Consider the following 15636-nt stretch of genomic DNA (forward strand, 5'->3'; position numbering starts at 1 on the left):
GTTAGTTGGAGAATGTGGTTTTTTGGAGGAAGCAATTGACATTGGCTAAGTGCTGAGTAAAGTTACATCATAACGTCAGTAGCACCCAGGATTCCCCCAACTTTTTTTTGTATTTTTTTCCCATGAAATTTTGACTTTGCATTTGAGCAAAACCTTCGGAGGAAAGGAGAACCCATGTGCAATGAGTGTCTTCAGTCCAAGTATTGAAATAAACTCGAAAGGTAGCCGTAGGCTCCATCTTGAACCTGGTGCTTGGCCAGATTGATAAAACCGAGGATCAGGAAGGACTGGAACGATGAAAAGGAAAGGAGAACACATGACACAAAAAAACACAAAGCCATCCGTAAAACCACAGCGCCAAACACGATAACTCCCTCAAAACAGTGCAACGATTCATTGTGAGCCGGGGAAGCATGACCAAGGGAAAGTCAACCGCCGAAAACGCATCTCACCAACAGATAAGACCGTGAAACTCCGAATCCGTGTGTAAGAAAAACCCGGGATCGAGCAAGGAGAGGAAAAATGTATGTACAACTGGAGAAGAAAAGGAACACAAAAGTACAGCCGCTGTAGACACTATGTGCCAAATATTCTCGGACGAGTCAAGGTAGAGGACGACGGTGTATGTGTAAATAAGAGGTTAACTGAAAACGGCACCGGGATCAACAACCGTAAGAGACATAGAAACAGAGGGAAGAGCGGAATCGTTGTCATATGGTTGATGAATCTCAAGAATAAAACCAGTTCAAGGTAGGTCGTAAAAAACCGAGCAAAGAGGTGAAGCGCATAGAATCAAGGAGAGAAAATCGTTAGATCTGACCATTCCACATCAAATAAACAAGTATCAGAGGTGCAGAAGAATCGGGCGTGGCATGCAAATATCACTAGGATAAACAAACAGTTTCAATACTCCATTATGAAACTTGCGTTGCTGGTTGAGGTTTGCCGCTTGGTTGGCCTTGGGAGGCACTAAATCTACCTCCGTCGTTCTGAATATTGCGACGCTGGCCCTGTCCACGGCCCCCACGGTATGAGCCTCGTCCTCTGTTGGACTGGTATTGCCCACCATTGGGGTGGTTATGGTGGCGGCGGTCACCGGGGTTCATGTTTAGTGTTGCGGCCGGTGCTTGATGGGGTTGCGAGGGATTTGATATCGGCCGTGGAATGGTGTCCGGAGAGTCGTATACATAAAGTTTCTTGTCAATATTTTGTGGGATGGGTTGAATCTCGGTTCCCAGTTCTTGTTCGATTTTATACAAGTTGAATCGGTCATCCCAATTGATAAGGTTGATTGCCAGACCCAGATGCCCAAACCGACCGGAACGACCAATACGGTGGAGATATGTTTCCGCATTTTTCGGGAAGTCGAAATTTATGACAACGTTGACGGCCTGGATATCAATGCCTCGAGTCAACAAATCCGAGCAAACGAGATTGCGACAAACACCGTTTCGGAAATCATGGAAAACTCGATTGCGGTGCTGTTGTAGCATCCGAGCATGTGAGTAGAAGCATGAATAGCCTAATTCGGTGATCTTCTTCGCAAGGAGCTCAACTCGATTGGTTGAATTGCAGAAAATGATCGACTGGTTGATCTGAAGTTTGGAGAAGAGGGTATTAAGACAGTGGACCTTCTGCTTCTCCTCCACGAAGGCGTAATACTGTGTAATACCCCGAAGGGTCAGTTCGTCCATGAGGTTGATCTCGTAGGGGTTGCGCATATGTTTGTCCTAAAATTGAAATTAGGTACGAATTGTCTGACCTGGTTGAGGGACTTGAAACGTACCTTGAAAGACTTCACAATAAGTGGGAATGTGGCACTGAAGAGCATAACCTGGCGGTCTTTGGGGTGGAATGAAAGAAGTTGTTCAATGACTGGAGTGAACTCGGGAGAGAGCAACTTGTCGGCCTCGTCCATAACAAACGTAGGGCATTCTGACAAGTCCGCAACCCCCTTGCTAGCAAGATCGAGTACTCTACCTGGGGTTCCAACGAGAATGTGAACAGCGTCGTTCAATCTGATGATATCATCCATCAGACCAGTTCCTCCGGTGGTAACCATAACATTAATTCCAAGATGTTTTCCAAGGGTTTTGCAAACGTGAGAGGTCTGGAGTGCGAGTTCTCGGGTTGGAACAAGGATAAGTGCTTGTGTTTTGATACTTTTAGGATTGATGCGCTCTAGTGTGGGGATGACAAAGGCTGCGGTTTTTCCTGTGCCGTTCTTTGCTCTGGCTAGAATGTCTCTCCCAGTCAAGGCGACTGGGATAGTCTCCTCTTGGATGGGCGATGGCTTTTCGAATCCAGCCTCGAAAATGCCCATCATGAGTTCTCGTTTGATATAGAAGTCTTCAAATTCTAGACCTTTGGTGGCGGTCACATCCTAAACTTAGGTCAGAATTGAAAGGAGGCGGAAATTCTCTTGGAAAGAGCAAACCTCAGTTTGTGGTCTGGCATCTTTAGCGGGGAGTTTTAATTGTTCCTTCCACTTGGCATCTGAGTTTGCATCCCTATTAGAATGGTTAGGATAGGTCGGAAGCCTCGGAAAACGGAGTTCAAGAGCAATTTATATACCCCAAGCTTGTGTTATTCAGTTGTGCAGCGAGAGCGTCGGCCATTATGAACGGGTATAAGAGAGAGGTTATAGTTGACTAGGGCAGGTCGAGTCCTTTATGGGCAGAGTCAGAAACCGTAAAGAGAGATCGGATGGCAATGAAATTTGTTTGTTGAGTTGTAGTGAAAGCTGGATAGAGCTCTCAGCTAAATATTGTAGGAGTTTGAAGATAAGTTGGAGTTGTTTTCTTTGTCACCCGGATAATGTGATGGCGTTGTGTGGGAACTGGGAATCGGCGTTGGGATTGGAGTGTGTTATTTCTGCTTGGAGAGGTCAAGTATAAGAAAGACAGAGAAATCAAAGACAAAGTGTCTGTTGGTAATGTAGCGATGTGTTGCTAATTAGGGTGAATGTCAATAGAATTTTAGGTGAGAGTGAGAGAGGTTGAGAGATGAAGTGGTCCAGAGGCGGTAAAAATTCGAGATGGTGTCGGGCTGGAGAGTGGTGAATAATTATGTTGGCAGTAACTAACTACAAGTAGTTGGCGAGCACACCACCCCTTGTGGCTATTTTATAACAGCAATGCTGTCCTACCATATTCTTTGTAGTATTTGAGAGATTAGTGATAGAGTGGATTGGATTGTAAATAAACATAGATTAATTTAAACCTGGGATATTTAATGATGGATGTATTCAATACATAATGCTCAATTCAAAATTCCACCTCCTCCCAATTGCTATGTACTTTGAACAAGTGGATCCAATAAATTGAATTCCGAATTCTGTACTCATTGCTCTATTAATGCTGAAAACTCACAAGTGACACACTCATGTCGTAAATCGAAAACAAAGGGAGAGAGAGAGAGAAGGCGAAAAGGGAAGGCAAAGGGGGGTATCTAGGTGTCATTTACGGCGGAATGAGAGGCGAGGAGACATTGGTAGCTCTTTGAAATAAGCCATAAACTTAAGACTTAACTATCGAAATGATAGCCTTGCCTGTCCTCTTTCCGGTTCCGCCAACCTGGAGGATACTGTCAGTTATAATAATCCTAAATATCATACGATACTGCTTACTCCTTCACTCTCACGTCAGGGGCGAGGCTGATCTCGGCCCTTGAACCCGGCGTAATGAGTATAAACTGTCGTCCAATTGATCGTCGGGCAGCGAGCATCTATGAACGGACAAGTCAGAGAATCCCACACTTTTAATATGAGGAATAGTATGAGACGCACCAGCATATCAATTGCCATCTTTCGATTAACCTGATCCATGTACACATCGCTAAATTAGCTGTTAGCGAAGAACTGGTTGTAAGTTGTTGGTACTTACAATTCATCTAAACAGCGAATGGGCGATCCCATGGCCTCCCAGAGGGCTAGGAGAAGGCAAACCTGCGAGAAAGATTTTTCACCACCTGATAAAGTCCTCGCCCCTCGCCCCTCGCTGTCTTTTGTGATGTCGGGCTCAACCTGCGAAGACATATTAGGTCTTGTCCACCCAAACAATTAAACCATGGAGATATACCTGTAAGTCTAGAAGTTTGTTTTCATGATCCGTCAAAAGGCGGCCGCGGAAGCTTCGTTCACTCAAGAGGTATGTAAATTGTGCTTTGGCACGAGAAGAAATGTGAGACCGAAAGATTTGCCAGCGCTTCTTACGGTGTTTGAGAGTCGTTTTAAGAACCTGTGAGTATTGCCTATTAGCAAGAATAGCCCTGAACGGGCATAACGTGAGCTCACATCAACAAGCAACCGGAACTCCTCGATCTGTTTCAATGCCTGTTCATAATCTTTATTTGTTTTGGCTGCCTCCGCGGCAATTTCCTCTCGAGAAGCTCCCAGCCTGTTTTCTTGATTAGTATTAGAATGACCAAATAGGCATCTCAAACGCACTCTCTGTTATATCGCTGTATGTCTCTATGCAGCCTGTCGAGTTTCTTGTCTAGGCTAGCAGCAGTTTCCCCTTCGTCGATTGCAACACGCGGCGAGACAAGGCTCGCTTTCTCACTGTAATCGAGAATGCGAGTTATAGTTTCCGCCTTCTTCTGATCCAGTCTTGCCCTATCTCGCTTCATGAGGTCAATTTGCTCCACCGCAGTGTTTTTCTCGCCGATCTTCTTTCGCTTCTTGTCCGCAATCAAGAGTTGCTCACTCTCAGCAACCTTGAGCTCTTCTCCCAATTTAGAAACCTCAGTTTCTTTGGCTGAGAGTTCCCGCTGGATATCTTTTAAGGTCCGCATCATATAAGCCATGGCATCTACGCTATCTTTTAACGAGCCTTCATTTAGACGTTTCTCTTCTTCAACTTCCCGGAGAGACGTCTGGAGCACCTCGAGATTGCCATCTTCCAGAGTTTCTCTCTCAAGTGCCTCTGAAAGCTCATCTGCACGATCTTCTTTTTGTTGGATTTCGACACGAAGCTCACTTGTCCTCCTTTCATATTGCACACGTGTTTGCTTGCAGCGCTCCAAATGAGCATGAGCCGAGTGCACTTCTTGCTCTCGGTCGTTCAACTGCTTTCTAAGGTGTGCAACAACACCTTGCTGTACCCTGGATGGAGAGAAATTTTATTTAGCGAAAATATATGACTGCCGAAACACATGGTTCCTACCTAATCTGGGATGCTTGATCAGATTTCATCCGTGGATTCCCAGTATAGACCGAGACGGGTGCCTGGCTTGGTTCACCAGTGCGGCTGTAGGACAAATGAATACCTCGACGTCTGTCAGCTTGGTTAATACAATAGCAGCGTTTCACATTTTTAGGTCTCTCGCCATCGAAAAGAACAGAAGATGCCTCTTCTAGGTTCTCTATAAGGAGCATTTGTTCTATTCCGTGGTTAATGACCAAATGTCGGCGAACTAGTTCACTTTCGATCTGAATTATCGGCATTAGCAACGCATTAGTTCCTGGACAAATGCAACTAACCTGAAGGACCCGTAGAGCTGTGTCAAACTGGAGGTCCGGTTCGTGTTGAGATGTGTCTATGTGGCCGTCACTTCCAATGAAAATGGGGACCACACTGTCATTCTTGTCAGAAGGAAAACAAAACAAAAAGCGTATACAGTAGATGAATGGGTTGCATTGGGGTTTACCAGTTGACTCTTTGCATAAGTCTAGACAGAATATTTGAATCTCTTTTCGAGGTAACGATGAAACTGTTCAGTGTTGCCCCAAGCGAGCTTTCCAAGATAGACGACCATTCGGGTTTTAGCAAGGTCACAAAGTTACCAATGGGCCCAACGGGCGCCTTGGTGAATGACCGCTCTTGCTGAATTGCCTTGAGAAGAGCCGGCATCTTCTCATGAAAACCTGAAATTTTGCTTCCGCCTTCTTTGCGAAGGTTCCGTAATAAGGCCTCGGCCTGTTCAACCTCCTGCTTCGCCTGACTGGCCGGTTGTTTTGCTGCCTCTATATTCTTTCCAGCCTCTTTTAGATTCGCATTTATGCGGTCCGCATTGCGTTCGTGCTCCTTGTATTGTGCGACGGCTTCGACAACGTCTTGTCGCGCTTGCCTGAGTTCCTCTTGCCTGCGCGCAAATCCACCACCACTGATTTCAGACAACCGTTGATTCTCCTGGCTAACCTTTTGCTCTATATCCTTTTGTCTGTCTTCTGCTGCTTTCAAATGCTCTTTTATCTGGCGTTGTTGAGCCTGGCGTGATAGTTAGAGGAGGGTACAGAGCATGGGGTAGGGTTGGAGGCACCTGGAGGTTGTGTCGTTCGTTCATGCTTTCATCCAGTTTATTTTTGACATCTCTTCTTTCACTCTCGGCGTTTTCAACTTTGACAGTAGCTTGTTGGACGTATTCTGCGGCTGCTTCGTGTTCAGCCTCAGCTTCCTGAATTGTTACATCGTATCTTCCGAGTTCTGATTCAGCTTCGGCTATTTCGCTGTCTGCTCTTGAAATTTCACCTCCGTGGAAATCCCTCATCTGAGCCTGTAAGTATTGGATTTGATAGGGTAGGTCGTAGTCCATACCTGCTCTTGTTCTTCGACCTGGGCCCAAGCCATTTGATTTCGGAGATTTCTGATTCGGCTTCTCAGGGATTCATGCTGATCAGATATTTCTAATTTTCGCTTTGCAGCGTCCCTGCGGTTCTTTAAAATGCCGATATCCTGTTCTTTGCTTCCGAGCTTTTCCTCAATTTGATCCGCAGATTCCTCGATTAGTCGGTAATCCTGGTCAAGCTGTTCCAGCTGAACTCCCTTCACGAAAAACTTGTACTTCTCAGCGGGGCTTGATGAGCTAAGAAACTGACGAGCCATGTCCTGTGAAAGAACATTCATGGGATTCTCAAACTGCAGGGTGAAGTAGTCGATTATGGCATCTAGTTCGGCCTTCTTGGTAGATATGATGCGCCCGCTTTCTGACTTAATTTTGAAGCCGCTTGTGCCATTCTTAGAAAAGTGACGCTCCACAATAATTGACTTCCCATAATCATCGGGCATGTAAGCACCCTCGCCTTGGTTTTTGATTCGTACAACAATCGTGGCCGCCCTGAAGATGACAATTAAAAATCAAAGTCTTTGTAGCGAGACCTATCACTTACTCTTTTCCTTCCTTGATAAAGCTTTTGAGGCTTTGCCCACGGTTAGTAGCTGACGCTTTCCCACCCAAGCAGAGAGTTATTGCTGTGAGAACCGCGCTCTTTCCACTACCATTTTTGCCAACAATGAAGTTGATTAAAGGTCCAAGCTCAACCTGAAAGTGATCATGGCACATGAAATTGTAGCATTCAACACGCTCGAGAATTCCGTGCTCGGCGGGTATATTTGGCTCGTCGCTAGTAAACGAGTATTTGTCCTGAATCACTTGAGTCGCTCGTAATTCCAACTCTTCTTCATCCTCGTTCAGGGCAAGTGTGATAGACCTAGGACTACTTTCTTCATCGCTTTGTTCGCTAGCTTCGGAAGAGGGTGAATCGGATACTCGACGTCGTTTTCTCTTTATCTATGTATTAGTTTCTGGAGGACATACGCTGCAAGGAACACGCACTGAATCTGAATGAGGGGATATCGAAGAAAGACTACCATCCTCATCATTAACATCCGAGTCAGTGGGCTCACTAGACTCCTGCGAACGTTTTCGGGTTGACATTGTAAATGGGAGACTAGATTAAATAAGAACACAATCGCGAAACATGTCCATATTCCCAAGTGGGTGCAGGATGAAGAAAGACAAGAATGAGTTCCTTTTGAATAATGCCTATCGTATCGTCTTCTTGCCAGATAAAGGCTGATGAGATCTTCAAGTAAGCTGGGCTATATTTGTCAGTTCTTTCACAGGTTGCTTTATTCGTGAGCGGTACACTGATTACATTGATATGTCGCGTCGCGTTCCCATGTCGCCTGGTCACGTGAATCCTCGATGTATTTTGAATTACTACGGTGCCAATTCATGATTTTCTACACTATTCTGCTGCTGAAATTAAAAATAAATATTTAAGGCGATCCGTTGTTATTTCGGTATTTATTGTTTATTGAGCAGGAGAGGACACTTGGGACCTAGGTATCTGGCGAACCGCGAGAGAAACGCCACTAGATAGTTTGAGAAGAACCGGGACTCCAGAATATACAATTCGGAAGACGGTGGTAATAAAACATGGTATTTCCTTATAGTATACCAGAAAAGATGTACTAAATAGCAAAGGTATAGGGAATAGGGGATAGTACAATATGGGAAATCGAAATAAGGAGAAGAGAAAGTTGTATATCTCAGTCATTGTTACCTGTCATACTCGTAACCTGACTCCTAGAAACTACTAGGTCTCTACTGCCAGTTCGTCGAAGTGCCTGTCTCATGGTCTCTATATTCAGCTCACCAGTGAGGCTAGGAGAGACCGGTCTCTGGACAGTTAAAAGCGGACTTTCAGTACCGCGTGCTCCACGATTCGGGGAGAGTTCTAGGCCCTTGAAAGATGCAGATATGCTAGTTGGTGGAGAAGTTCCGAATCCATGAGAAGATATTGGCGAATGCAAGGGCGACAGAGAGATGTTCTGATACACCATTCCAGATGGATTGGCAAGAGTTGGGCTTCCTTGCGCAGAATCATGGCCAAATGAATATTCACTTGTTTCTGCATTTTCGGCATTTACGACATCGGCAAATGAAATGAAGCTCAACCGTCGAACATCAGCCATATCTGACCCCCTGTTGCTGGATGAAAGTTCTTCGGAATCGTTCATATCTCCTCCACTTTCGGACCAGGACGATTGCAACGAGTGCTCACCTGGGACGACACTGCTCGCTGCAGGGTGATGTATACTATGAGTAACAATTTCCACGGAGTCAGGGTCAAGTTGGCTATCGGTAATCGCTGCAGAGGAAGCCTCCAAAACTGGCGGAATATAGTTTTCTGTTCTAATGTGTGAAGGAATTGACGGAGAGGCTTGAGGCAACAAGATATCTTCTTGCACATTGCGCTCAAAGATCAAAGACGCAGGCGAGTGGCTTTGTAGCGGTGACCTCTGAGGCGTAAATTCCGGCGATGATGGAGACTTATGGGGATTCTTTCCTTGCTGGGACGAAAGGGAGGTATTGTCCGGGGAAAGCGTCAATGGTTTTGGACGGACGACATCAGCAGGAAGTATTGGAGTGACGTCGTCCTTTATATTTCTAACCGGGGGATGACCTCGTTCGTTACCATCTCGTTCCAGGTGGTCAAAGTCCTGTAGGGCCTTCATTGGCTCTACGCGATCGGTAGTTGTAAGGCTTTGCGCAATGGCGCTTGATGTTCCCTCCATATCTGAAATTTGCACAGCGGCTGCAAACAAAGTGAGAAAAGCACAAGGTTCGCGCCTCGAAGAAAGAAACCGGATGGATAAGAACACACAGCAATTGGTTGGGAGGCACAAAGAGCCAGAATAAGACTATCGAGTACCAGCTCAGACTGAGTAGTAGAGGGGTAAAGTTATATATGGTTGTCAGAAGGTGACTGGGATCGAGAACTAGCTATAAGCATAAATTATGTATAAGACCGGTAAATAGAACATAACTTGCACTAGAATATGACGATATCATAGCATTATTCCCAAGAGACAGCATAAAGATTCATGCTGGTAGGGTATAGAAGAGAAGTATGTTCCTCATCAAACAAGCTGTGAACAGCTCACTATCTGTCAATTCATTTGTTGGTGTCTCGTCATGCATCGGACTCTTGCCGTCACTAAGTAATTGATTATGTAAAGAACGACTAATACAGCCCGTCCCAAGTCGACTAATCCATTTTGGTAACCCATGTCACGGGACAAGATACCCGGGAAAAAAGTTGACTTTGGGATGCTCCCGGAGATTTGGCCGTATGAGAACGAAATCAACACAGCAGTTTTCTACCATTATATGCTACTGTCTGAAACAACACCTTTACATGCCATTGTGCGTCATCCCATAACCCTGTTATATGTGGTTTCTCATCCGTGGCCTCTGCATCTCAGCTCCTATCTGAATTGTTGACACTAATTTCGAGTACCAACAGGTGGTCAACTTCAATTGAACCTTGTGCCCTTCACTGTCGACGCACGATTATTGCCAGTTAAAGCAAGTATAAATGGCTGTTTTTATTCCCGCCTCCAAACGGCCAATCCTGGGTCTGCCGTTTCTTCTTCCATCGTGCGAGTTGGTTTCTCTCGAGTTACGACGAAGTCAATCTTCATACAGACGTACAAAGCAACGCCTACGTGTGAAGCCAGATGCTTCTTTTGGTTCTTCCTCCGATACCACTCAAGATCACATCATCTACAACCCCCCATCGAGCGCTCCGTCCGTTTATCATACACCGATAAAGTTTCTCCCTGCAAACGATATCCGGAAAGCCCTGCGCCCTAGCAACTCTACAACCCCCGAGAAACCCCAAGAGCTCCCCTCGGTATTCAAGACACCAATTGCTGAGAAAAGATACCACTTGAGCCCTTCGGATATAGAGGAAATCCGCAAACTCAGGTTGAGCGACCCAATGACCTGGAGCCGGTGGAAGCTGGCTAAGCGGTTTGAGTGCTCTCCTATGTTTGTGGCTATGGTGTGCGAAGCAAGTCCGCAGAAGAAGGAGATCCAAAAGCAAGTTTTGGAAGCAGTGCAATCAAGATGGGGCGCGAAGCGTCGGATGGCGAGAGAAGACCGACAATTGCGGAAAGAGACCTGGGGAAGGGACGAATAAGTCCGAACCTGATGTGTCAACATACCTTGTTTCCATGCAATCACTCTATCCCCCATCTGGCCCTTTCATTCAATCTTCTAGGAGACTTCAAGTTGTGAAGTTGCATTTGCCATGTACAGTAACTGGGACCTATTTTGCACTATGTATTCTAGCATTATTCATTACCCAATTTAAATAGTAAAGTACCATTGTAATGGAGCCTTTAAATAAATAAATAAATAAATAAAAAATCTTGGTGCCATCAATCTGTGCAATTATCTTCATCGCAACCGAGACCCAGTGCGCTTAGATACGGCAAAATACATGTTGTAAACCCTCTGGACCAGGTTCCCGTTATGTAACCCAACCACAAGTGAGTGATTAAGAACTGAATCCTGCATCTACATCGCCCCGAATGCCCCTCCCCCTCCTTCGCCGCGTCACAACTTCCCTCTTCGAGTCCAAATCATACCTCATACCATCCTCACCTTTTGCGAGGAGATCCTGGGTATCACAGCCTTCTTATTGGAACATATCTCAACTATCATCTCGCCGTTCATTCTACGGACATATCAGTGATCACAAAATGGCGCCGGTGCTTGAGCCTTTCTTCAAGCAGTACGTGTTTTTTGGTCTCCCTTCTCTTTGCTGCACGAAGGAGGCGGTTACATCCTAACATCGGATATTTCGTTTTTACAGGGTCGACAGTCTGTCCGAGTCATTCATTGACCGTATGTCTATAATCCAGCCAGACGTTTCTTGAATCTTACTGATAGGGTTAAAGGGTTGCGAAAGGCTGTGGCGATTCCCTCCATTTCTGCGCAGGATGAGAATCGAAAGGATGTTTTTCGGGTATGCGCATAAACTCTCATTTATTTTCTAATAACCCATAAGCTGATTTGCCCCGTCTTCTGATTAGATGGCGCAATTCCTTGCCTCAGAACTCGAAGCCCTCGGAGCTGAGGTGCACCAAAGACCCCTAGGCAAGCAGCCTGGAAAGGAACATCTTGACCTCCCCCCGGTTGTCATCGCTCGGTATGGTAACGACAAGAATAAGCGTACTATTCTGGTCTACGGCCACTATGATGTGCAGCCTGCCTTGAAGGAAGATGGTTGGGCCACGGAACCATTTGAATTGTCCATTGATAGCCAAGGTAGAATGTTTGGTCGCGGAAGCACCGACGACAAGGGGCCAGTTTTGGGCTGGTTGAATGTTATTCAGGCCCATAGGGAGGCTGGCGTTGAGCTGCCGGTCAATCTTCTTTGCTGTTTCGAAGGCATGGAAGAATATGGCTCGGAGGGTTTGGAAGAGTTCATCCACTCCGAAAGCAAAGGGTTTTTCAAAGACGCAGACGCTGTATGCATCTCTGATAACTACTGGCTGGGAACAGAGAAGCCTTGCCTGACATACGGACTACGAGGATGCAACTACTACTCTATCAGCGTATCGGGCCCCGCCCAGGACCTACACAGCGGTGTTTTCGGAGGTTCTGCCCATGAACCGATGACAGACCTGGTCAACGTTCTGTCCAAGCTTGTTGATGCTCAAGGAAATATCTTAATTCCCGGCATTATGGACCTTGTTGAGCCGGTGACAGAGGAAGAGAAGTCCCTGTACACTAATATTAGTTACACGATGGATAACCTGCACGAGTCATTGGGCAGTGAGACCGGTATTCACCCAACAAAGGAAAGAACTCTTATGGCTAGGTGGAGATTCCCCTCCTTGTCTATCCACGGCATTGAGGGAGCATACTCCGCCCCTGGAGCCAAAACCGTCATTCCTGCGAAGGTTATCGGCAAGTTCTCCATTCGGACTGTCCCCAACATGGAAAGCGAGGATGTCAACAAGCTTGTTTTCGACCACATCAAGGCCGAGTTCGCCAAATTGAACAGCAAGAATAAATTAGATGTTTGGCTGCAGCACGATGGAAAGTGGTGGGTTGCCAGCCCGAAGCACTGGAACTTTTCTGCTGCAAGCAAGGCTGTGAAGCAGGTCTTCGGAGTCGAGCCAGATATGACCCGTGAGGGTGGCAGGTATTTCCCCCCTCAGGAAAATTAAGTTTCGTGCTCCAGTCCATGCTAACTCAGATAAAAGTATTCCAATTACCTTGACCTTTGAACAGGCAACCGGAAAGAATGTCCTACTCCTTCCAATGGGCAGCTCCACTGATGCCGCCCACTCCATCAATGAAAAGCTCGACAAGAGAAATTACATCGAGGGTATTAAGTTGCTGGGTGCTTATCTGCATTACGTTGCAGAGGAGCCTTTGCCGTCTTCCTAAATTCTTATTCCTCCCGAAAAGGTGGTTAATTCTAGAATGATCTCAAACAGCCAATGACATATGGCGGAAGTTCAGTTTTGGGATAGTAAATAAGAACCAAGCATTTGCCAACTTAACACTCTACTCGGTCTTCTATCAAGTAAGATACAACGATGCGTCAGGCTAGTTGCCAGATCTTTGCGTAGCTTAAGCGCCATACAACTTTGAAGTCGAGCCACCTTGGGTTTAAAGCTCTGAACTCCGCCTTCATCTGTCCTTGTGTATCTCTTTGAGATCCACCTTCTATGTTTTACGGACTGCAGCGGCTGCGTCGAGCGCCTGTTGCACCCGACCCCGGAGGTCTGAGACATCCTCCAAACCTACACTTATTCTTACTAGATCGAATTCAATACCGAAAGAAGCCGCCCAATCCAATTCACCGTAGTGGGCGAGTAAAGTATACGGGCAACTGAAACAGTTGGTAAACGCGAATTACTAGTGTACTGGGTAAAAGAGAACTTACCTCAAAGTAAAGTTCGTCCCAAGACTAGGACCTTTGAGAACCTCCAGGACATCAAAGAAGGCAATTGCCTCCTCTGTAGAGTGGAACGTGACAGAGAAGAGACCGCCGTACCCACCATTTGGAGTGCGGAATGCCTCATACAGTGACCGTGAAGGGTTATACTTCGGATAATACACATTTTTGACTATGAGAATAGTTAGCATGGAGTCTCCAAGATCAAATCGAAGGAGAGCCTACTGAGGGGAGAATCTTTAAGCATTGCTGTTATGTCCTCGGTAGTATTGTTTATCTTCTCAATTCTCGCCACGAAGTCGCGACTGTTTCTTTCCAGGAAGACAGCGTCTTCCGTCCAGAGAATGTCTTCGTACTCGCGGGTAAAGGTATCCTTGAGCAATTTGTAGTATTGTCCGTGCGGATTGAGTACTGCACTTCCTCCCATAACATTGCTGTCGCCGCTGAATATTTTGGTCAAACTGCTGACCACGATATCTGCATGAGGGAGTACATTGATATTGAGGAAGTTTCCGACTGTTTCGTCCACAACCACCGCGAAGTCATATTTCTCAGACAGCTCTCCGATCCGCTTAAGATCGGGGGCTTTGAGAAGAGGATTTCCTGGAAATTCTGTGAAAAGCCCAAGAAATCTCTCACCGTTGGCTAGTCGGGACTCCAAATCATCCAACTCTTCAGAAGATCCGTGGCCGTAGAACAAACACCCAGGACCCCATTTTTGAAGAATTTTTAGAGTATCGATGTAAGGAAAACCAAAACAGATGCTCTTCATAGCACCCCTAGCATTTAGCAGCATCTGATGCGCATTGAAGATCGAGCTCATACCAGTTGGGTATAGGTAAACATCGGACTCAGATAATCCCGCGACTCTCGCCTCCCGTGATGTCTCCTCTAGAGCTTCACTCAGCTCTACATCTGCAGTCAAGACACCCGCAATCCGCCTGCGCACAGCGATCTTTGCTTGATCGGCCAGCGAAGTACTCAAGTTTCGACCGAAGCGTTCCTCAATGAACTGGGCGGATTCTCGGCCCTCTTGCGGCTGGATGGGGTTCGAGGTCGAGGTCGCGCCGTGTGGTCCACCCTTATTTATTCCGCTTATCGAGCCTCGTCCTCGATATCTCCGGGGGCCCTTGCAGAATTTTGGTGATGATGTATCGACAGCGGCGGATTTCTTTTCCACGAGAAGCCCATCCTTCAGGGCGGATAGACAGAATTCACCCCTTCGACTTGACACACCATTGCCAGAATGCTGCCACACTTGTTTCGCAACCGATGCATACTCGCTTGGGTACATAACACATGACAAAAATGATGTGACGGTGGGCGAATCGGTTTCGGGCTGCTGAGAGGGAACGAAGTCCAAAACACGGATCTTATGTGATTCGTCGGAGGGAATTTTGGACTGGAGGAAGGAGTGACATAAACGCGCGGTATTTGGAGATGGGAACAGAATGGCAATATCGGTTTGCGTGTTTCCAAATCGGGATACGATCTCTTTAGAGAGCTCTTGAATAATGGGATGTATGAAGAAACGGGGGTAGCCGCATTGCATCTTATTTATAACCCATGCTTCCCCTTCTTCGTATGCCACATTTGCTTTCCACGTAGGTAGTGATACACTAACTGCCTATATATCGTAAGTCGCGTTGCATTTGAAAGTTAACTGCGTTTCCATGGGCTTTGTATGTGGAAGTTATTGCTGGGAAAAAGGTATATATAGGTGGGGTACGCGGGGCTCAACACACATACATGGTCAGTGTTTGGAGGAACAGGACCTCCGATGTCCTGAAGCATTATGTCTCTGAGGATAACCTGATGTCAACGTGGAGATTCCAGGTTCAATGGACCGTAAAGAGGGTGATTTATGGTATAAAAAAGAAAAGGAGAGGTTGAGAGTAGATGTACGGAGTAATACACTGATGACTCCGAGGCGAGCGATTTCGGCGATGAGCTGGGAAATTTCGACCAATTATTCAAGCCCTGTTCAAGAGCCATACTACGATGTAGGATCTTAACTATTTTGTTGATTGCGTCGGATAGTATATTGATTGATCTTTGGTTGGCCTAAATTCTGAATTTATTTTCCCCGACGTCAACGATTCTACATAACTAATAGCTATAGGTACATATCTTGTAAAGTCCTCTCT

At 46.1% G+C, this 15636-nt stretch overlaps 5 protein-coding genes across 5 annotated transcripts; 2 read left to right on the forward strand and 3 right to left on the reverse strand.

Annotated features, from left to right (window-relative positions):
- Positions 1-914: 914 nt before the first annotated feature.
- On the reverse strand, positions 915-7281 carry P175DRAFT_0512648 (uncharacterized protein; the record flags this gene model as incomplete). Its single annotated transcript, XM_040898698.1, has 15 exons — positions 915-1730; positions 1787-2383; positions 2438-2510; positions 3629-3726; positions 3788-3836; positions 3885-4024; positions 4164-4269; positions 4308-4397; positions 4448-5104; positions 5166-5431; positions 5492-5552; positions 5650-6209; positions 6262-6495; positions 6537-7056; positions 7109-7281. 15 exons carry the CDS (start codon positions 7279-7281, stop codon positions 915-917), a joined length of 4440 nt encoding a protein of 1479 aa, XP_040748347.1.
- A 992-nt stretch (positions 7282-8273) lies between these two features.
- On the reverse strand, positions 8274-9242 carry P175DRAFT_0447242 (uncharacterized protein; the record flags this gene model as incomplete). The annotated part of the gene is made up of 1 exon (XM_040894386.1): positions 8274-9242. The coding sequence occupies one exon, from the start codon at positions 9240-9242 to the stop codon at positions 8274-8276; it is 969 nt and encodes a 322-aa protein (XP_040748348.1).
- Positions 9243-9864: 622 nt separating this feature from the next.
- On the forward strand, positions 9865-10903 carry P175DRAFT_0505339 (mitochondrial 54S ribosomal protein mL58). The gene is made up of 2 exons (XM_040898070.1): positions 9865-9933; positions 10034-10903. Exon 2 carries the CDS (start codon positions 10106-10108, stop codon positions 10709-10711), a length of 606 nt encoding a protein of 201 aa, XP_040748349.1. The 5' UTR covers positions 9865-9933; positions 10034-10105; the 3' UTR covers positions 10712-10903.
- A 267-nt stretch (positions 10904-11170) lies between these two features.
- Positions 11171-13425, forward strand: P175DRAFT_0505340 (M20 family dipeptidase). Its single transcript, XM_040898071.1, has 5 exons — positions 11171-11308; positions 11390-11421; positions 11475-11542; positions 11610-12727; positions 12789-13425. Exons 1-5 carry the CDS (start codon positions 11277-11279, stop codon positions 12973-12975), a joined length of 1437 nt encoding a protein of 478 aa, XP_040748350.1. The 5' UTR covers positions 11171-11276; the 3' UTR covers positions 12976-13425.
- On the reverse strand, positions 13258-15283 carry P175DRAFT_0488252 (cystathionine gamma-synthase; the record flags this gene model as incomplete). Its single annotated transcript, XM_040895693.1, has 4 exons — positions 13258-13423; positions 13478-13661; positions 13715-15116; positions 15239-15283. 4 exons carry the CDS (start codon positions 15281-15283, stop codon positions 13258-13260), a joined length of 1797 nt encoding a protein of 598 aa, XP_040748351.1.
- Positions 15284-15636: the final 353 nt, after the last annotated feature.

The sequence above is a fragment of the Aspergillus ochraceoroseus genome, assembly GCF_002846915.1.
Source record: "Aspergillus ochraceoroseus IBT 24754 chromosome Unknown P175scaffold_13, whole genome shotgun sequence".
Taxonomy (NCBI): Eukaryota; Fungi; Ascomycota; class Eurotiomycetes; order Eurotiales; family Aspergillaceae; genus Aspergillus; species Aspergillus ochraceoroseus.

Excerpts from the sequence above, each read along its gene's own strand:
- P175DRAFT_0505339 (XM_040898070.1), top strand. The coding sequence starts at position 10,106 with ATGGCTGTTTTTATTCCCGCCTCCAAACGGCCAATCCTGGGTCTGCCG.
- P175DRAFT_0505340 (XM_040898071.1), top strand. The coding sequence starts at position 11,277 with ATGGCGCCGGTGCTTGAGCCTTTCTTCAAGCA. Across the intron at positions 11,422-11,474 it reads GTCCGAGTCATTCATTGACC|GGTTGCGAAAGGCTGTGGCG; the intron begins GTATGTCTATAA and ends ATAGGGTTAAAG. Across the intron at positions 11,543-11,609 it reads ATCGAAAGGATGTTTTTCGG|ATGGCGCAATTCCTTGCCTC; the intron begins GTATGCGCATAA and ends TCTTCTGATTAG.